The 23139-nt window shown below is 37.3% G+C and overlaps 1 protein-coding gene across 1 annotated transcript; it reads right to left on the reverse strand.

The window, feature by feature from the left end:
- Positions 1 to 4957: 4957 nt before the first annotated feature.
- On the reverse strand, positions 4958 to 23097 carry tbx5a (T-box transcription factor 5a). The gene is made up of 8 exons (XM_015027568.1): positions 22921 to 23097; positions 21202 to 21296; positions 17379 to 17498; positions 16443 to 16590; positions 11655 to 11807; positions 8192 to 8283; positions 6728 to 6957; positions 4958 to 6038 (listed from the first exon to the last, which is right to left on the reverse strand). Exons 1-8 carry the CDS (start codon positions 23062 to 23064, stop codon positions 5446 to 5448), a joined length of 1575 nt encoding a protein of 524 aa, XP_014883054.1. The 5' UTR covers positions 23065 to 23097; the 3' UTR covers positions 4958 to 5445.
- Between the last annotated feature and the right edge of the window lie 42 nt (positions 23098 to 23139).

Raw genomic sequence — 23139 nt, forward strand, 5'->3', positions numbered from 1 at the left:
AAAAAAAAAAAAAAAAAGAAAAAAAAGTACTGAGTCACCAGATATGACTTAGACACTTATTGATAACACAAATAACACAGATATGACTTATTTAGTTTATTTGTAAACATTTTATTTCTGCATTTGTGGATAAAAGGCTTGATTTTATTTTATTTTTTATGTTCCATCAGTTCTGGAATGGCAAAATATATACACTCATAATCCAAATAAATGGAATGTTTCATTCATTATCCAGGCTTTTTTGGTCATTAAACGTTCATTTGTTTTCTTTCTGACATATCACCAGACGGTCCACCACTGACCATGATAACTGAAGCAGTGGCCAAAGGTTCCAGCTCCTCCCTTTGAAAGGCTGACCCGTTCTTAAAATGTTTAAAGAGCCTGTTGCATCATCGGTTCTCGCCCACACATGCATGTTTGGGTGAATCTTAGGGGGACGTAAGGGGGGCGGGTTGCGATGCATCATGTGTTTAAGCAGTGGATGGCTGTACAGGGTTAATGACTGGACCTCTCTGTGGGCTGTACTGGCTCTCAAAGAGAGGATAAGGCTGGCGGTGTGGGGGCATCTGCAGAGCAGGGGTCACATCACTCACATCAAAGGAGGCAGGGAGTCTGGGTCATCGTGTTTGGCCATGGGGCAGTGGAGAGAGCGGAGGGATTGGGGGCAGGATCACAGGGAGGATTAGAGATGAAGAGGCAGAGACGGAGAAATAGAAGTGTAAAAACAAAGGAATGGGGAGGATAACATGGCGAGATCGCGCAAAATTGAGCTATTTTCAAGGTTCATGTAAACATTTCAACTTCACGTGTGACCTTTTGTTCAATTCTTCATGTCTAAGGCCTTCTGTATTCTTAACATGTCTGTACTATCCCAGTGTGATGTTTAAAGACACCAACTATATCATGATGTATTTGTTTTTTCCATTAACGACTTTCACACAGTAAGGTTATGAATAATGGATTTCCTCAACAGAATCTGGCAAAATAAAAATGTTTGGTAACACTTTATTTGAAGGGGGTTGAATAAGACTGTCATGAATATTTATGACTGTTGTCATAAAGCGTCATTCGGTAAATTATGACACTTTTAATACAAAGTTGACATTCAAAATGTCTTTGTTATGACAACTTGACATTAACCAGAAAATCATTACTGTTCAAACTTTACCTTTAATAACATAAAGTTACCTAATTTTTAAAGTGCAATCAGTAATACTTTTATAACAAATTTATATCAGTAATGATTTCTTGGTTAATGTCAAGTTGTCATAACGACATTTTGAATAATGTCAACTTTGTATTAAAAGTGTCATTATTTACCGAATGACGCTTTATGACAACAGTTATAAATATTCATGAAGGCTTATTCATGTTCATGACATGTTATGTCATGTTTATGACGGTGACATGACAGTCTTATTCAACCCCCTTCAAATAAAGTGTTACCAAATGTTTTTATTGTTTATGGGAACATCATAACCACATTTCCTTACAGTAATATTAAGGTAGATTCTAGAAAATAACTCATTGGACATCCCCAAACAAATACTCAATATAAAATATACTAGGTGACTCAATGCCTGTGTATAACTGCTGACATCAAATTTACATATTAGGCTACAGGCTAAACATATCTAGCTTATTATCCAAATTTGTTGGAAATATTTAATTTGTAGTATAAAACAAGTGATTTCTTAATTCTTCAATAAAATGCTGAGTATCACTCAATAGGTTTCCCCTTTCAATAAAACAACTACAATAGAGTAAAAAGAACTTCTCCAAAATGCTTTAAATTTTTACATTTATTGCAGGTATTTTGCTATTTACATGCTTATTTACAAAGTTAGGTATGTTCTCATTTGTTCAGTCTTGGATACTTCTTGACAGCTGTATAGTAATTTCCTATGTTCTATATAAGTATGATTAGAAAATCCTGTACAATCATAAAAAGTGGACTATAAAAAAAATAAACTGGGCCAACCCTCTTTAAACCTGGCAAAGAAGGTAGATTTGCGGAGTTACAAAAATAAATACTATTGACAAAAAATGCTATTAACTACAAGCACTTGAGATTTAGCCTTCCTCCACATGTAAAAAAAAATCTCTCCAACATACTCATCACAAATATGAAGCAAATTTTTTGCTCCATGTTAAGTTCAGGTTAAAATTCTATTTTTCATCTTTATCTGAAGGGAATTTTCTGATGTTGGATGTGAAATATTTAAAAAAAACACAATTACCTGGTACATCATGGGCCTGTATAAACATACAATATCCAGTCACAGAATCTGAAAGCTTGATGTTGTCCACACTATGTTTCTGTTGGCCATAACATACAAAGAAGAAAATAAATGCTAATCTAAATGTATGTGCAGCTACTGGCATTTGATTTAAAATATTTCAACAGTATTATGTCCTGAAATCAAAGCAAATAGTTTTTTTGTATCTTTCTTAATGGAAAGCTCTAAGGAACTAAGCTGCCTTTGAACAAGAGCTTGTAATGTTAAGATTGTTTTTTTTTTATTCAATATGATTTATCCTCGTAAAATTTAATTTGAATCCAAATGGGATTCTAAAACTTTTTTATATTCTTCTTAAATTTGGGGTACTCCAACTAAAGTGGTATTTTTAGAGTGTTTCCAGTCATCCTTTTCCAAATGCAATGGGAGCAGGTTACGAAGAGTTGTATTTCTTTAGGATGCACAATATTTAAATGTTCTTTGCAGACCCCATAATAACACTTACAATTAAAATCATGGAGTCAGTTGGTGATTCCTGGACTTTCCAAAACTAGCGTCACTGTCAACGAAAATGATGGGATTAATGTGTTGCTTCTTATATTAGGAATCTAGATGTTTAGCACAATTAGCATTACAAAGACAGCAGTTTCCTTGCATACTCCTAAGAAAATTTTAACCCAAAATGATCCGAGTTGTTATAACCCATTCAGCTTTCCTGTTATCTACTGAAGCTCTTGTTCTTTTGCGTCCTGAAAAAATTAATTATTGTAGAAGGTTCCTTTCAAATATTTTCTTAGATCTTTTTGCTTTTTCTGATTTAATATTTAAACTCCTCACCGATGCAAAATGTTGCACATCAAGTCTGCGTCTTCTTCCTGCAGTAACAGCTTCATTGCATGTATCATTACATCTCAACATGAGGACCATCTTGGTCAACCTGACTCTATTTAGCTATTTATTATTAAGAGCAGCAATTTGTTGTCATACCAACCATCATTCAGAAATAAATCTAGTGTTTCAAAATGTGATAAGTTAAATCCTTCATTTATTTAACTTTTTTTTTAAAGTTTTTAAAGGGCTAGTTAAGTTTTATAGTAGGGTTCTGGTGAAAGGTCGGTAAAGTATGCATAGAATGCATATAGCTTACATATTTACTGCAAAAGACAGTTTGACACAATCACATAAAAATCATACTCCACTAACGCTGCAATGGCAGTCCTAAGATTGAAGTAGCTCAATGAACACTAAGAATAGAAGATGGCTGAATATTGGGGTAATTACTGGAGCAAGAAAAAAAAAACTAAAAAGAAATCCTAATTTAATCTAATTTCATGCACAAAAAATAGGTGCCATAATGTAGCTTTACCTAAAATATGATTGGGAGAGAGTCGGCATGATATTGAGATGCTTATCACATCTTGAATGCACTCGGCAGCAATAGGTGTGGTAAAGGCCTCTGCGACGACAACTATTAAAACGCTTTGAACTTTTCTTCATTGGTGAAACAGCCACTGAGTATTTCATTGGGATTTTCTGGGTTTGAATAAAAATAAAGTTGTGCATAATTGTGGAGTGAACAAGAAAAGATACATGGCTTCATTTAAAAATTCAACTTGTATAAATTACATGGACAGATTGAAGAAAACCCTTCACACACCTGTCAGGTTTCAAGCAGGGTTGTGATAAACAATGTCCCAAGATTTAAAAAAAAACTTCTGGAACATAGTTCAATTCATCATCAAGACTATGGCACAACTGCAAACTCACAAAGGCATATCCGTCCAACTAAATCAACAGACTGGACGGGGAGAAAATTAAAGGATAGCTAAAGGGAGTCGACTATCCCTTTAACTAACTCAAGGATAGCTAAAGAGGTCCACAGTTTAGCTTTGAGAATCTGACATGTGGATTCTTCAAATATGGCCTTTATGGGAGAGTTCCAAGAAAGCCATTGGAGAAAGAAAACCACAAGAAGTCCTATTGGTACATTCCTGTTTACACAAGACATGTAGGGGATACATGCATGTCTTACAGAAAAACTCTAGGTGAGGTGGAAAACGGATCACCCCGAACATCATCTCATGGGGGTGAGGATATTTGTTAGCCTGGAAATTGTTAACCTACAAAAATCCAACAACCTTTCCCATTGTTGATCCTGAAATTAAAGATCACACTTCTACGGAAATCTGAATACTCGAAGCATTCCATGTTTATTCCAAAACATGTAAAGTCAAATAATGACGCTACATTTGACGTATGTTTTTTAATTAAAAAAAGAAAAGTGAGGCCTTCTCCTTGAAGATCTAATTTAATTGTGATTAAGCTATTTAAGCAATCAGATTCAGTCTGGGTGTGCAAAGAAATTGCTCCTAATGATTACATACTCCACATGTGTCAGCTTTATGTATGCAAATCATCTTGAAAACCATGCATCACTTTTATGACACTTTCATAATTATGCACTACTTTTCATTGGGTTATTCATAAAAATCCCAATAAATACACTGCAGTGAATTGTGAAAATATTTAAGAGCTATGTATATGTTTACAAGGTATTGTCTCACAAACCTAATAAAATTGATATGAGGTATTTGACTTGAATGCAAATAAATGAATCTACCTATAAGCAAATAAAACCATCTTCCTGATTTAAAGAAAAGCCACATTGACCAAAGAGCCACAACAAAACTGACATTAAGCCCTGTCTTTAGATTTTCTTTTTTTACAACGTAAATCTGCTACAAAAATGTCATAGAAACTGTCTGGTAGGGAAAACATGAGAAAGGACAAACATTCAGGAAATACAACAGCTTTCTGCTATCATTCAAAACAAAACGCTGCAGAAAAACACCTTCAACCTGGAGCCTCCTGGCCAAGCATCTGAAGCATTTCTGCTCTGTTCAGTGTCAGCTTTCCCTGCACTTGAGCAGGCTTCATGAGTGTTCTGGTCCAGCCCAATGTTTGTTTGTGTTCACGTTGCTTCTTTATAAGTGCAGATTCTGCTAAAACGTCCTACTAGATAAGACGCCCACTCATCTCCTGGTAAATCACCCAACGAATATCAACTTTCCTCAATGAAGAAATATTGTTCCTTTTAAGATTAACTGCAACAAGTCCTTGGAAATATAAATATAACTGACCCAATGTTGCTTTAGTTGGTCCATTTTCTTTTGTTTCCTCTTCAATGTGTGCAGTTGTTCGATTCTTAGCTGTTCTCACTCCACTCTGGCATGATGCTTACACTATGTACAGAGTGATACTGGTGTGGCGAGAGAGTGCGTGGTATGCCGTGTGCATAGAGGTACTCGTTTCCCTGTAAGCCAGCTGTCGGCGACTGGATCCCAGCTCCAGGACTGCACTGGCGGCCCAGAGTCTGGTGGGCCATGGAGCTCTGGTACATCGCTGCATGGTGGCCCTCGGCCAGCTGTGGAGAGGCGTGGCCCCCCACCCCTCCCAGTCTGGACACCAGAGACCCTGAGGTGAAGTGAGCGGAAAAATGCTGATAGGGGAGCCTCTCCATCGGCTGCATGGTGGTGACAGAACAACTGCCATAAGGAGAGACGCTGGCCCACGTGTTGCAGCTGATGTCCTCCAAACTGGGAACAGGTTCTGCGCCTTGCGAGGAGCTGGCATACATACAGGCCTGCCGCTGGCTGGACTCGCTGCGGTAGGCCCCGCTGGCAAGGCTGAGGCTCTGGTGGTAGCCAACGGGACGATAGTAGTGGTCCTCCTCGCTGGAAGAACTTTCCAGGTACGGCTTCTTATAGCCGTGTTCGCCTGAATGACAGTCATCATCCGCTGTTGGTAAAATTAAAGAAGCAAACAACTTTGTTATTCAAGAAGGGCCTCCCACAGATACAAAATATCTTCCTTAATGTTGAATAATAAACACTGACCTTAACTGAGACTTAAGCAAGACACTCCAGGCTTTTAATATTCAGTTTTTTTTTTCTTTCTGTGAACTCCTGGATCAGTCTTATTTATGCTTTTTGAGTAAGGTAGGCTGATCACTACTGGGAAGGCTCACCGCCTTCCATGTCTTCTCCATTTGGGGATTATGACTCTCACTGTGGCAGGTGGCATGTTCAGCCTTTACAAATGCTTTTTTTTTTTAACCCTTTGCAGTTTGTTGGATGTCATTAGCATAGTGGGAAAATGATTACTTTATGGTTTGGTTAGCAGACAGAGCAGTTGATTAATTTGCATTTACATAATTATTAAGAGGTTTTTTAGATAATCAAATGTTAGAAATGACACCTAGAAGTTTGTGACAATATGCAAAAAGTTCATAGGGTACACAGGCTCTTGGGAGGTTTTGAATATTTTTTTGAATGGACCTGTTTGTCAGGGCCTTTTAAAGATACCTGGAACTGTCACAATTATCTCTTTCATGGATCTTGCTGTTGCACAATAGATAAAACCTCTTGTAACCCCTGAATGTTTTAATGTAATCCCTGCATGGCTCATATCACCGCACAGTCTCATACCTTTTCTCTTGATGCAGTAATCTTGTCCGTGCTCATGTGGCAGTGGGTAGGAGCCAGACTGGGGCAGCAAGTCCTGGGAGGTGCTTGTGACCCCGTTTTCACACTGGGAGTACTGGGAGCTCAGGGTGCTGGGTGTGGCCATGCCCTGGACGTCCCCGCTGAACGGACTGTGGCTGGAGCCGACCCTCTGTCGCACCGTGCTGCGAGGCACTACTGGGTACTCTTTGGTGCTGTGTGCGTGCACAGGAAATTTATTAGTAATCATCTGTATGTGCCAAACAGGCTCAGTAAAAGACGGCAACTGAAAGGTTCAATCCACTAGATGATTAGTATGAAAAGGACAATCTGGAAACAGAGATGCTTCTGTGGGGAAAAAATGCCCCTTCTACTAATAAATGATTTTCACTCAGAATAATTCACAGAATTCATTGTTGCATCATTGTGCAGCTTTTTGGTTCTTTAATTTTTGGTGTAGCATCAGTTGAAAAGTGACCTGGTTTTCAATAAGCTCTCTCTTTAGAGTAACCAGAAGCAGACGTGCAATGCTTACTGCAAAGGCTGAGCAAATTCATGTAAGACTGATAGTGGCTTACATTCTTATCACTTTTTGGATTTGCAGTTATTGCACACCTACTTAAAGTAACTTAATGTGCATATTTTCACATGAAAATACAGACTTTTATTTTTTTAATTCTCCCATTTTTTTTCCTTGCTGATATTGAGCTAAAATCTATCTCAGTGTGCCGTAACTCAGTCAAGCATTCACTGCAACGGATGTAGGATTACAACACCTCCTGGAAAAAGACAAACAACTTTCCAGGTTTTGTCTGATTTGGGATTTCTCCACTTGGAAAGCCCTTCAGTTTCTCCCCCAAAAACCAGGGTGATGGGGGGTTTTTCAAAACCAGATTTTCCCCTTTGAAAAAGTGTTTCTCTGCACAGCACGGACTCCAGCTCCATCCCTCATCTGGACTGAATAATAGAGAGCAAAGTGGCCGCGTACCGCCTTGGCTGCCTGACCGAGCGATATTCACCAGTACAACACACAAACACACACACGCAAGCATACACACAGCAGACACAAAAGCAGTTCAGTTAAAAGAACAAAAAAAAATAAATAAATCTCTGTGGAAGAGAGATGTTACAGTCTTGTTTCAGAGGTTCTGCCAGATCAGTCATAAAAGTCTTCACCATGAAAGCTGGCTAATGATCAAGAACTACACTTACATCACTGAAAATAACACTCACTGAAAGTTACACTCATTACTGGCTTGGAAGTCGGTGACTGAAGGATTAAAGTGGGGCTTGTTATGTGACATTCTGATTCCGGCTGAACTAAAGTGACATTTATCTGCTCATTTGACATCATTCTGCATGTGTAAGAATTTCCAAATATTAAAGATCAAGGATTTTCAAGGGAACTTCTTTTTAAAATGAACAAAATAGCATCCCGGCTGCAGCTACCTTTGCAGTCTGGACATCCGGTGTAATTCCATGTCATCGCTTCCACGAAAGCCTTTTGCAAACGGGTTGTTCTCAATCTTTAGTTGTGTGATCTGAAACCGCAAACAGACTTTGCATTAATAAAAAAAAGAAAAAAAGAATAAAATAAGAGTCTCAGGTCTCATAATAGAAGTCAAAGCCGAATTTATAACAAATTGATGTGATTTTAGAAATGCAACTTAGCAGTAGATTCCAGACTTCAACTTGAGTTGTAAATTTGCAATTAGGCTTCACTCATTTAAATTCTCCACTTATTGTCTTGTTGCCACCAGAAACGGTCATGTATGTTATTGGTGATTAACAGCCCACTAATAATTGATAAGCTGAGGGGAAGCTTTCACCTTTTAGGATAAGTGTTCAGAGCAATGTGCAGTTTTCCTCCTGGGAAAAGGCAAAAACCAAGTTTATCTCATCGGACCTGATCACCTTCCTGCTACGTGTCTCGTCCCCTGTGTGGCTTGTGGCAAACTTGGAATAGGACTTCTGGATTTCTCTCAAAAAATTGTTTTCCTAATGCTACTCTTAAAGGCCAGATTTATGAAGTGTACAGCTAGTTGTTGGGCCGCTGACAGATTTGTCCGTCAAACTTTGGATCTCTGCATAGTTACTGTTTCTTTGATGCTCTTTTTGCCTGATGGACAGCCATGTCTTGGTAAAGTTTTGCAGTTGTGGCCTGTCTGGTGTGTTTTGTACTGGGGCTTAAATTACGTTCAGCACAACTCTGTACAATAACTAGGTGACGTCTGGGTTGGATTGTCTTTATTTTTGGGTGTAATCATAATTAAAAACCAGATATAATTTTTTCTTTCACAAATTTGTAGTTGTAATATGATACAATTCTGAAAAGGTTTAAGAGATTTAAATACTTGGCGGATGTTTCTAACTTTTCAGAAGCAAAGAGAGAAAAACGGCAGTTGCAGAAAGATGGTCTGGAGGTCCTACACACGCCTTTAGTTCAATAAAGCTGTATCTCAGCAGGTCATATTTTTATTGCATGACTTATTCTATAATGCTGAACATTGTCTTGAAAAAGCTTTAGAAATGCAAATATTTAAAATACCTCAAGTTCTGGCAGGAATGCCTTGCTCTGCAACCAAAAAAGATGCAAACTTATTTTAAAAATATAAATCCAAGCTCTTCAGGTTTAAAGCAGAATGCAGGGATATCCCTGTCATGGTTTCTTGCAGGTAATGAGTTGGCGGTTCTGGTGTATTTCCAGCTTTCTGACAGGACTGGAGGTTTGTATGCATGTTGGCCAACACCTACTCTGAACCTTGTAAAATCCGTCATGTGACACTTTACTAGCTGGTTGTTAATTAATGCAGGCAGACAGGCAGATGATTTATATATTATTTCATGATTTTCAAACTAAAGAGTAAAAAATTTGCAATTTCCTTTGCCTTCCTCCTGATTAATGCAGATAAACTCACTTCGACAATATTATTTAATTAGAAAAATGTTCAACATTTTCCATAAATTTTAACCCTAGAAAAAGATCAAATTAAACTCAAGATAATCATACATGGTCAAGTTCAAAGAATGTCGTTTTATAGGCTACATGTCTAAGCTTTGCTTATTAAAACAATCGTTGCTTTATTTCAGATGCTATTTTAGCCAAAAATAATAATAAAATGTCTGCAAACGCTGTAATAAATTCCTCTATGAACAGAAAACATTACCTAAGAAAACTCAGTTGGGAAAAAATGTTTTAATTGCAGAAAAGTCTGGAAATTGGACACTGTTTTATTAACTAAAAGTCCAACAGGTGAATTGGAGACGCGCCTGCAGCGCTTAATGCTCCTGCAGATGTTTAACTGTTTGATTAGACCGTTGTGGTAAAACGCTCCGAAATCAGAAATGCTTGTTTTCTTTCTTTTTTTTTTTTCCTTTGCAGGTCTGGAAAGAGCCTCAATAATTAGCCCTGGGGTTACGATCCCAGCTCTCCCAATAACGTGCTTAAAAATAATGAATGGTTTCTACAGAGAGCCGGTCATTTTGGGCTTCCTGTTCCCAGAGGCGCAGAGGCTTCTGATTGGCTGCAGGGACCCTTTGCGTGTTCTCTCCCTTTCTCCATTATTCCCCAAACAAGAAACATATATAGGCCCTCATGGCTAAAATGATCCTGACCAGACGCTGTTTACATATATTTACACCGCCAAGACTTTCTTTCCCCCCAGAAAATCTGGACAAAGTAGATGCTCAGCTTTAGATTCTGGCCTGAAAAGTCTCGAGAAATTTATTTATTTATGCCCAATGTGTCACCGTTTAGCTATCATTTTCCAAACAGTTAATATAAGGAAAACAATAGATTGTTCCAGTTTTTGTTTAGTTTATAAACACTGAAATTAAGTACACAACTACAGGTCAATTTACGAATTAAACAACAGAAGTTCAGGAAACAACCAAGAAAACTAAAAAGTTAAATATTTTTGAAGTTGCAATTTTAGAAATAAAATACAAGCGAGATATAAAGCTTAAAAGATCTACAATGCTTTTTTTATTTTTATTTTGTCGGACAGTTAATTCTGCTTCACAAGTTTTACATATTTTCTTTTATTTTGAAGCAAGTTTTTCTAGACAGAATTGCTCATTTATCTCCCATACGATCTATTTTTTCCTCCCTAATGTGGAAGAGAAACTTGTAATCTAAAAACATAAAATAATGTTTTGGGCTTCAAACGCTAAATAAACTGAAAAGTAAAAAAACAAAAATAAAAATACCCAAAGTATTGAAATAAAATTAAATCAAACAAAATGACAAACTGAATTGAAATGAATGTAAGTTTGAGTGGCGCATATGAACCCAACATAAAATAAATATTACGTACATTGCTATAATAACCGGTTAAAATAAACTGAAAATAATGACAAACTTCACATAGCAGCAGCAGCAGCAGCAATAATAGTAATAATAATAATAATAATAATAATAAATTAAAGGTTGGCTGCAGGGAAATCTGCTTGAGATTTATCCGCATCTTCTGCAGCTCGTCTTTCTCCACAAAGAGCTGCAACTTTTCTAAAAGTTGCTTGAGGTCATTTATCCTCCGATCTTCTTTCTGAAGTTTTTTTTATTTTTTCGTCGTCTGTCAGTGACTCGTTGTGATATCAGCGACTTTTCAGCTGGCTGTGAAACTTTCATGTTCTCTCTTTCGGTCCGTGCGCACACTCTGCGCAGCACGCTGCTAAGAATTTACCCCAAACCTTTACAGTTTGAAAACACACGTTTTTATAACCTCACGCTGACGTGAATCCTGCACACAACTTTGCACTCAAATCTGGGGGTTATTTTAATTATAATAATAATAAAAACAACAACAACTCTGCCGTTTGAAACACGTAAAAACATGAAGCAACTAAAAAAAGAGAGCTGTTTACCATATGAGAAACTGCAAACGAAAATATCCAAAAGGAGGGCCTCTACCTTGTGGTTCTGGTAAGAAGTGACCGCAATGAACGCTGTCTCCGGGAAAACGTGAGTGCAGAAGGCCGTGTTTTTGGAGCCAAAGCCGTTATTTTCATCCGCTTTCACAATGTGAATCCTCGGCTGGTACTTGTGCATCGAGTTGAGGATGATCTGGAATAAACAGAGGGTTTTATTTTTTTTTTTTTTTTTTTTTTTTTTTTTTTTTTTTTTTTTGCGTGACAATGTGTGGCTGTAGAACATTAATATCATTAAATGGTAAACAACTCTTGGTAACCTGGCCTCGGCCTTTTGCAAAGAAAAACGGATTTAAGTGATGGCTTCGTCAAATTTTTTTTTGTGAAATTAAAAATAGACGTAGGACTATCGATACTAAAACCCCGTTAGTCAGACTATCCTGGCTGAAATTGCCTCGATTTCTCTTATTTTGAAGGTGTAATAGCTAACATATTGCCTATATAAACCTTATGAACGGCACTTTTTTCTTTTCTTGTCTAATTTAAAAACGTGTTGCAATAAATGAATGACTTTCTGGACCACAAATTCACAGAATGAAAATTTTTTTTTTGGTATAAAATTGATTAAAATAAATGAAAAGAACTAAAAACTAATACATTTACATATAAAAAGCTTTTGTGGACAAAATGAATTGATAGGATTTAATACACACAAAACCATTATCTTCTTTCAATAAGGACAAAACAAATTCATTTCATTCACACAGAATTTAAAATATAGTACAAATTAATGAGTCGCCTTATCTTTAATAATAATAATAATAATAATAATAATGTGTCTTTAAAAGTCTAGATAGATTATTCTCAATGATGCTATAACAGCATCTTCTCTCTTGTTCTAGCCCAGATAATGTCCTGAAACGAGTCAATTAGGACGGAGCTCACAGCTGAACTTGAGCAGTGAACTTTTCATTCAACACCCCATCATTCAGTCCGGCTTGGACCCCAAGTCGGACTTCTTTAACTGATCAACGAGTCGTGGCCATGAGTCTAGGAGAAATGCTCTTCATAATCTGATCAAATTCCCTCGGATTTAAAAAACAAAAACTAGGGCATCCTCCTCCTTTCTTTGCTCTTTCTGCATCTACAACGCTCCCCACCTTCCTGTGACCTGCAGGCATGTCGCCCTATCTCTTATCTTAAGGATTGTTTTTGTTCCTGCCTCTCACAGCCAGCATGCGAGGAGACGAGGGCCTGCCCTGACCTCCAGTAACAGTGGAGGCATCCTGCAGCATTCCACCAAGAAAATCCCCTGTGAGTCAGACACGAGTCAGCTCAGAGGGGCTTTCACTGTTGATAGTCGTCCACTGCAGAGTCCAATCTGATCTCGTTTCAGGGCGAAACATGCTACTTAGCAGGAAATGGTCAAACTCCTTCTAGTGACGCCTAGCGAGAACCTGTGAGGGTAGTAGCTTTGATCCTGCTTGCTTTCAGCTGAAGGAGTAATTAAATCATCTTTACAGTGACAAAAACTGCACAGAACCTTCTGAACAAAAAAAAAACAAACATTTTATGAATTCAATACTAATTTCTTCTCTGATCCATTTAGTCAATGTAAAAATAAAAAAAATCACTCCTGTGAAGATATTACAAGTCGCATCTCCATTCCTGTGGGAAGAGCTGTGGTGTATTTGTGGACCACCCACTGGGACCCCAGCTCAAGCCTCGTCTCTCTGGCCTTTACTCACTGCATCGGTTCCTGTATCTTCACCCCTCAACCCCCACTCAGCCTCTGGATGATACTATTTAATGATAGTGAGGGATCACTTTGGGTCTCGTGCGGCTGCCCTTCGCTTTCAAGTACCTCGACATCAGAAAGTCCAGCCCCACCTCCCCCACTCCCATCCCCACCCGAGCCTTGGGATCAGTGGACTTTGTGCACCAGCATCTACTGCTCATCACACACTGCCATTCAAACGTAAACAGTGCGGTCCTCACACTCCACCCGGCCGGCCCAAACATGTGTGGGAAGGCAGAGAGGCGAGCGCAGGAGATTAATAACGCCGAGAGGTATTCTGGGAGCTGAGAGGGAGATCAAAGGGGAAACGAGTCCAGCTTGGTATGAAACTTGAGACAAATATATATATATATATATATATATATTTAGGAATTCAAACACTGAAATAGCAACATTGGAAAAGTACTTGTATGCAGTGAAACTGGAGAGCAGTGGTTTTTAAAAAGTCTAACCCTACAGGGAAAGTGTTACTTCAAACTGTGATTGCTCCTGAAGAACACTGGTCCTGTCAGTAACGGAGCAAGAAAAAGCATTTCTAATAAAATGCCTTCAGGCGTTATGCAAAAGAACAGCTTTGTTATTTAATAAAGCAGCATTTTGACATTGCAAAGCCTGAATGTGATAACTTTATGCAGACCTTTGTAACATCCTTTATAGGACATCCATAGTTGTGACAAATCTCACAGGAAAGAACAGTTTGAAATGCCACAAAACATTTTAAGTAACATTTGTGCGCTTCTTTGTATAACTTTCATATCATCAAGAGTATAATTTTGTGGAAAAAAGGCATGCATGCCTTTTCAGGAATAAAAACATAATAAAAATAATATGATGAGATTATGAATCTTTTGCTTTTCAACCTGCAATATTAAAAACAACCTAGAAAAATTAAAATGGTCTTCCTAAAAAAAACAAAACAAAACAAAAAAAAAACCCAACAAAAACATTTTCATCACACTAAACATTTAAAGTTTTCTGGAAACAAAGACTTAAACTTCATGTTGAGAGTGACTACAATAACTACATTCAAACCATTTAGCATCATCAGACTCAGGCCAATTAGCTCAGCTCTGATCAGTCCAGTTATCTAATTTAAGAAACATTTCCAGAAAGAGAGGGAAAAAAAAACCCCCTCAGCTTTAAGACTGAACAGGTCTGTCCTGATCTGTACATCAGGAATATGTTTTGGCTTCATGTGTCTTTATAAGTAAATATAAAACATCTCTAAGCCATTTCAACCAGCTGGACCAACAAGCTGACAAAGTGTGCATTTTCTGGCAAGCCACCAGCATTTCTGTGATAGATCCCACGGTGCCGAGAAAGCAGGCAAGTCAGGAACCACTGTGACCAATCAAGAAACACACTTTAACCCCAAAAAATGTACGACACGACTCAATGAGCTCCAGTCTCAGTCCTCCAGCTGGGTTTTGGCAGGGCAGCAACCTCTATAGATACCACGTGGACTGACTCTGGCTTGTGGAAATATGATTTGTTTTGGTAACTGAAGGACTAAAAACAGTTTCGACTTCAAAACAGGTCTGAATGTTGGAAAACGGTGCCGCATGTGCGGTCAGATTCTGTTATAGCACTAGAACATGTTGTTACGCTTCAGTCATTATTTGCGTCCGCTAATGGAACATTTAGAGAACAGCAGATGCAATGCAGAGCCTCTCACTTGTGATTGGAACTACTTGAGAATTTTAATAAGCTTATTTAGTCTTCTGTTCTTCTTTTTAATAGCAGCAATGCATCTTATTACAGCCGTTCTTAGCACAGCCTGTTCCTGACAAAAATGTCCGTAATTGAGTGACTTCTAACAAGAAAGGTAATTGGGCCTCAGTCTACCCATCAACTCAGCCTTTCATGAAAACCTGCTGCCAGCAGCACACTTTGTTCATGAAGTAAAAGTAAAAGATGTTGCTTTTGCTTTTATTGTAAGGGTAGGTAGGGACGAATAAATTTCAAAGCCAGATGCAAACCATAATGAGAAATTAAAGGTTAGAAAATGAGCACCAGGTACAGAAACTCTGGCTCAGTATGTTTTTTTCTTTTTCTTGCTCAGAAAGTGCAACTATATACTTTTAAATCCCTAAATGTAACCATTTACCATTAAATTGCACGTACAAAAATTCATGTTGACAACTGGATGCATTTTTTTTTGTGGAGAACTTGGGTAAACGGATCCAAAGTGTATGATTAAAAAAAAAAAAAGAAGACTAATGTAACTATAAAACGAAAACTTAGTATTTTAGTTCAAACTTACTTGGAAAATAAAATTATAAATATACATAAACATTTCAAATATTTTACTTGTTTGGTAGTTACAAATAATAATCATCACTTTTGGTTTTATCTAGATTAAAATAAGAAAATTAGACGCCTTTTAGTAAAAGTAAAATTAATTCTTCAAGTGCATTTATATGTATTTTTCTTTGAAACATAAAATATCGATAAAGTTGCAGAAAAGACAAGAGAATGCGAGAATTATAAAATGGCAGAAAAATCTAAATGTGTAATTAATTCAAGGAAGATGGTCTTCTAAAAATAGAGGACTTATAGAAGTTTGTTTGGTGTGAAAATAAAAAAAGGTTAAAGTAAAAGTTGCATGGGTGTGGTCTAATAACAAATTCAATCTTCATTGGTCGATCTATTTTTGAAAATAATTAACCGATAATCGACCTAATATCATTATCATATATGTTGAATGTATAAAACGAAATATTTTTTTAATTGCAATGGAAAATACAAAACGTAATAATAATAATAATAATAATAATAATAATAATAATAATAATAATAATAATAAACAAACTTATCATCCAATTTTGCACAAAACAATTACAGTCTTCTGGATTCCATAAACCACATTCTTCCAGCAGCAGCAGCAGTGAAAACCTCCCGGTGACAAAACGACAATACCTTTGGATGAATGCAACAACACCGCGACGCAAAAACCGCATCCACACAGCGCACATGCCTCTGCGCGTCTCCGCTCACAGCTTTAGCAGAATGATTATAGGCCCAGGCACCTACGTGTCCGAACGGGTCCAAGTGGTTGTTGGTCAGCTTCAGCTTCTGGAAGGAGACCAGCTGCCTCATCCAGTGCGCCCCCGTGGCCGGTGAGTCCGGATGGACGTAGAGCCTCCCGGGCATAGCGGGCTCTGCTTTCCCGGTCACAGACCTGACGCACAGGGACGGCAACACATGCGCAACTGGTTAAAGCAAGAGGTGCAAGCAGTAGAAGGGCAGCTAATGGACTGGAAAAGGTGGTGCATGATTTGCATGTTTTACAGACTGCCATCTGAAATTAAAGCTTTTCATAAATTTAATTGAGGGCTTGAAAATGCAGACCTAAAAATGGCACGTTTAACAATTTCCGCAGCTGTGCGCGCAATTTTTCTCAGCATTTTTGCACGTTTTATTGTTAAATACTGCTAACACAAATAAAGCGACCACCGATTTTCTGCAATTCACGGACATGTGTAACAATTATTTCCACACATTGTTTTGCTCGGCTCATTATCTGCAGTACTGGCATGTGATTATCCTCTCCGAGTCTCCGCTCTTTTAAAGGCATTGACCCAAACAAGGTGCTCCTGCCTTTTAAGGTCGGAGATCATAGGGGTAAAAGCTAAACAGAACTTCTGCAAAGGGCCACTGCAACTGTAGGAAAACTCATCAGCATGAGACCTATCTCAAAGGAAAAAGAAAATAAAAAAATCAGCTCCAACTGAAACACGTCAGTCATGTTGACTGTAATTCTTGGCAACCATTAGAAAACAGGCAGGTCATAATTCTGCAGGAAATTATACGGTCGCTTCCGATTCTCGTCCATCAGGACAACATAAAAATTTCCTGCTGAAGTCCACTCCAGATAATGGGACATGGGAGGAAAAATGTTTTTTTCCCCCCTAAAAGTTTCATTTGCATTCAGTTTATTTATTTCTTTTTCTTTTTTTTTTAACCCACCATTTATTGTCGGCAAATTTGTATCGATGATCGTCCGCAGGAACCACGTCCATCAGAAGAATGTACTTCGTTTTGGGGTTTAATCCAGTCACTTTCACCTTGAAGCTGGGGAACATTCTCCTGCGAAGAACAAAATATCGACTTTTCTATGACTCTGGGTAAAACTGGGTCTCAAATGTGCACAAATAGTTAAGGCAGAAAAAATAAATCTCTTTACGTTAGCTTTGCACCGCAAAAGTTTACAATGCAACTTTGAACAGTTAACCTTCTTTATGGGCGCATTTACAATTATGACGCACACAACCTCGCATGGAAGCAGCAAACTAAATAAAAGCATGAGTGCTTTTATTTAGTTTGGAGAGGAAAGTTGTGGGGCTTTTTTTTTTTAAGGAATCTGGACGTTGTGTCTGAAAGAAACAATTTCACTGTATGTGCATTTATTTTTTTCTTTTTTTAGTAAATTATGGGATAGGCTAAGTGGGAGCTGCAATGCTGAAAGAACAGACATCCTATGAACCTTATATTTGCCTTTCCAGACTGAAAAAACAAACCGTTCGAGTTAAAGCAATGTAATTGGCGAAATAACTTTGCATAGGTTTTAAACATTAATTATGCGTTTCTGAAATTAGGTGTGTTTTGGCTAACAGACACCTAAATTACATTAAAACGCACAGAAGGTCAACATAAAGTTAGAGATTATTTTTTTTACATTGTTCTTTGTAGCTCTGTCATGTATCTGTAATCTGTTTATAATGGATGTTTACAGAATTCTAGTTCTTTGTACTTAAGTAAAAATTATATTTAGTTAAGAAAAAAAAAAAAAGCCAGAACTCCATGCTGAAATGAAGCAGATTAGGAGGAATATTTTTCATTAATTATCATTAATGAAGCTAAAAATGCATTTTTCTCACAATAAATTAACAATACAGCAAGAACGATGTGATAAATTACAGTAAATTTGTTAGTTTATTCTGTAATCTGTCAACTATAGTTTTATAAACTACCTTACTGGTAGTTTATAAAACTACCAGTAAGGTAGTTAAGGTAGATAGAATCTTTGCTATCTTTGTCATAGCAAAGATTTTACAACACAGCTAAATATTCCTGTTATTAAATCAAACTAGTTAAACAATTCTGTTTTTAAGATCATTTTACTCAAACTAATAACTAGATTACTTGAAACCCCTGTGAGATTTTAACTGCTCTATTTTATATTAAACTTTAGACACAACTAAGGTTCAACTTGAAGTGAATCTTCATAATCAGCTGTTCGTAAATATGATAATGACATGTATTTAAAACTTCTTGATTTTGAATCATTTTTCCATAATTTACATTGGAAACTTGCTTCACAGCTGCAGTCATTAGGTGCCCAAAAACAAGTAATGGATGCAGAGGATCCTCAAGTCAACAGACCTCTGGTGGGTCCTAGTTAGAGAGTCAGACCTAACAATCTCCTTCTTAGTCTTATGAGCTTGTTCAGTTTGGCCTCTGTTTTCAAAAAGGAACCCAGAACTATTTGTTTTTGATTAAGTTGTAAAACCTCTGTGAAACTTTAGCATATTAATTGTATTTAAAGTCTTGCAAGGTGTCATGCAGAGCTAGCCCGAGGTAGCTCGGGCTAGCTCTGCATGAGACTCCCTAAATGATTGAATTTTAAACCAGACCGTAGATCTAAAATTTTAGTATTTGTTTATTAAGAACGTGAATACCATTAAATTTGATTTGATGGTTTCAAGTTAGGTCAACTGAAGGACTTTAAATAGCTTAAAAGCTTAAATTTACTATTTAAAAGAATTGTCAAGTTTACTTTGTAAAGGTAGAACAAATAATCTTCGTTGTTTGTTTTTTTGTTGATTTGACAAAGCCACAATCTAGTGATACAAGTTTAATCTTTTCTTTGTTTTTGAGCTCAGTTTGCTCACAAATCAGGAGTTAATCTGCAACTAATAACCAGCAATCTCTGACTGCTTTTAAGCTCAGCCAGTTAAACTCTGCTCTCTCTCTGATTCTACCAACTCTGTATTAAAACACTGTTTGTTGGTGATGGCCTAAACAGGAATTGGCCCACAAATCAAATTCTGCTCAAGGCCCTGAATAATCTTAGGCCAGCCCTGGTGGCATGTAAGCATTTTCTCCACATTCACCTTGGAGTTAAATAGCTCAGTTTACTAGCAAGTTGGATGTGAGTTGAAGCTGGATTTAAACTAACTAAAACTCTTCTATTAATGTGCTTTATAAAGCTTTATCCCTGCTAACCACACCTGTAATGTGCTGGTCTTTGGGAATGGCTTCCTCAGGATTGAATGGCTGAGCCTTGTAGTGAGTTTGACGTTAGCATTAGCACTGTTGCTAATGCTAAAGCCAGATTTCAACTTCTTACATCTCATTTTATAAGGTGACATAGAAAACTTCATCTCCTGACCACAAATCCCTCAAAGTAAACAGCTGGGCTTGTTCACTAATTTGACTTTAGCATTAGCACTAAAGTAAACCAGTTAAAGCCGGATGTGAACTTAAAGTCTTGCACACAAAACTACAAATTTGTGTATAGTTTTTAAGCTTTGCTAAAATATTATGTTCAACAAATATGGAAGTAACATTTTTTTTTATGCTGGACATTATACACAGCGAATGAGTAAAGATTCACAATCTTAAAAATAACATGAAAAGTTACATTTTAATCTAGTTTAATCTAAGTTATGTTTTGTAAGTAGCTTGAATAGCCTAAATAATAATAATAATTAAAAAAAACAGTTGAACACTACATTTACACCTTGATTTTAATCCTTATCTTCATTTTCCTATATTTTTACTGCACAGTTTAGCTTTGTATTTCATTCTAGTGCTGACATTTTTGCTTGTTTGTTTACAGTGCTAAATCATTTGTAAACAGATTACCATTCATGTAAATATGGAATGACAACGAATCAAACTGCTATGGTTGAATAAATTATAATTTTCATTGGTAACATTTGGAAAATCTATTTATTAGACATTTTTTTAAATAAACTACTTGATTAAAAGTGCAATAGGCTAAAATGTAATACAGTCCAACATTATTTTCATAGCGCAACAAATCAAGAACAAAGCTGTGGACAAGGAGGGATCCAGACTTTCTTTTTAACAAAAGCAAACGTCAAATGACAGACGGGGATGTATGAGAGATTGTTTTTTCTGCAGCTCTGATGGAAAAACTGTGATGTTCCTTGGCTGTGGTGTAATGCAGCTACAATGAATTATTTATTTTAATCATTTACAGAACATGTGTGAGCCGTATGCCGCAGGGGGGGACACCAGCGGTCGGCATTCATATATGAATGTTCACACCACGCCTTGCGAGCTGTTTTGACTCGGATGCACTCCGGGCTTGACAGCGGTACACACTCATGCACAACGTCCCCCCTCCTCCTCCTTCATGTCATGCTGCAGCTCAAGAGCTGGGACACAGAAACGTGTCTGCATGCAATTACAGCAGAGCGGGTAAAACAGCATAACTTCCTTAAAACAGATCTTTATTCAAAAGGAAAAAAAAAAAAAAAGAAAACTTTTTTTTTTGCACCAGAGTTCAGTTTCTGAAGGATCGCTGTCTGGTGGTATTGCATTTCACAAAACAAAAAAAGGCCACCCAAGGTAAAAGTGTATGATTATAGAGTGAGGTTTTGCGAATCACTGATGCGTCAGCCAGATGTGCTGCTTTTGTTTTGTTTTTTATCTTTTCTCTTGACTGAAAATACGATTTAAACACCTTTAAAACTACATCAAATGACAGAAAAGCAGAACAAAACTACAGTCGTCAGAGCTTTCAAGGAGTCGATCTTACCGTCCAGCTTTGGTTATGATCATCTCCGTGCCCACCTCGTGAAACTTGATCCACAGTTCCCTTTCGTGCAGGTAGACCTTTATGCCTTCCATTCCCTTTAAAAAATATACAATCGTGTATTTAAGCGTCTTCTATTGTTAACATCCACTTCCCGTACAAAACGTTGTTGAAGAGACGCAAGACGACCAAACATCGTGAAAATATGATTGAATATTGACGACAAATGAGCAAACATAGGTGGATGTAGATGTCTGAACGTGGATCAGCCAAGCCTGACTTTCAACATTTTTGTTCTGGTTTAATTTGGTGGAGAATGTGTGTCTAACAATACATTTTTTAAGGCTACATAAAAAACGTCTCATGTTGGCGGGATCACTTCTGGCACATTGTGCGCACCATCCATGCGCATTTAAAGCTTAATGTGCCGGCAAAAGGGTTTACTTTGGAAATCCTTGTCTGACAGGAGACTAGTGACACGGAAACAAGAAAAGTGTTTTATTGACAGGCTTTGGACACAAGACATCCAATATCAATTTGTTTTGAAAATAGAATTTGCCAGCTGCAGAAGAGAAAAGTAAATCCATTAGAGAGGCAGACATGCTCTCCAAGTAAGTTTTCTTGCGTCTCTTTCGAAAGTCCTATTTTTAGCGAAAATGTAATTTTTATCGAATAGATCTCCGGTGAAATTTGATCAACTCAAACAGCCTTCCAACCACAGTTAGGCCTCCAAAAACCACAGTTACCTTTAATTTTTTAAAACATTTTTGAAAGGGGCTTTAAAGGCGCACATAATAATTCATAAATATGACAGTCTTGCATGCCAATTAAATGAAAATAAAATCATTCGTGAATTTTTTAAAATCATGTCTGTACATATCAGGTTTCAGCTATAAATACGATTTCAGTTTTTACCTCTTAATGTCTATAATCTCCACTATGTCACAGATTAAAGCAGGGGAATGGTATTGAGGATTTATCGTTAACAAAAAAATAATAAAAAATAAAAAATAAACGAAACAAAAAAACATTGCCAACAATTGCCCGGAAGTCCTGCATTTTAATTTTACTTTAAAATCAATGCGAAGCTATCATACAGTGGGGCACCAACACTCCTATAACACATATAACGGCAAAATCGTAATCCTGCAACAAATGATGATTGCAAATCTTGTTAAAGTTGCTTAGATTTTCCCGGAATGGATCCTGAATCATGATGTAAACAGAACTGATCAGAATGCGGCCCTTTTACTTTGAAAGAAAAAAAAAAATCTGTCTCTACAATGAGGACGCTGTCCTTCACCACTAAAGAACTGCTAAAAGAACGACGTTCACAATGTAGCTACTTTATAAACTTGTATAATTTGTATTTCAAATGTTGCATAACAACAAAGTACAGCAGATTATCTTTCAGTGATTGGTTTGATGTTAAAGCACTGCTCATGTTTTTTACTTATTCAGTTTGAAGAAATACATTTACAAGAACCCCCCCGCCCCCCCCGGCGAATCAAAAGTTTGCCTGATTGCATCGCTGAAAAAAGATAAAAAATTACGATAAATCCCTCGATCACTTCGACTAATAGCTCGATAGAAACCAATGAGATCAACGCTGTATTTATTCATCGAATATAAGGTGTCGATCTTTAAAAACCCAAGTGTGAAGGGCCTGAAGCAATAAGACTGAGGCCACAAAACAAAACTCAGAAAGAGACGTACACTGACCTGCTGGATGTAAGTTGTCTGCGATGATGGGGATTTTCCAGAAGTCCCGTTCTGTTTCTCGGGTTTATTATCGTTCTGTAATTCCCTTGAATCCGAACCTCCCGGTGAGTTCTGGACGGCAAACGTCTCCTCCTGGTCCGCCATGACCGGAGCCCCGAGAAACTACACAGACCCAGCTGGAAGACCGATGGGAGACATGTAAGAGCGGAAGGACGCAGA

The sequence above is a fragment of the Poecilia latipinna genome, unplaced genomic scaffold, assembly GCF_001443285.1.
Source record: "Poecilia latipinna isolate Pla-1442-1.1 unplaced genomic scaffold, P_latipinna-1.0 Scaffold103, whole genome shotgun sequence".
In the NCBI taxonomy this organism is placed as follows: Eukaryota; Metazoa; Chordata; class Actinopteri; order Cyprinodontiformes; family Poeciliidae; genus Poecilia; species Poecilia latipinna.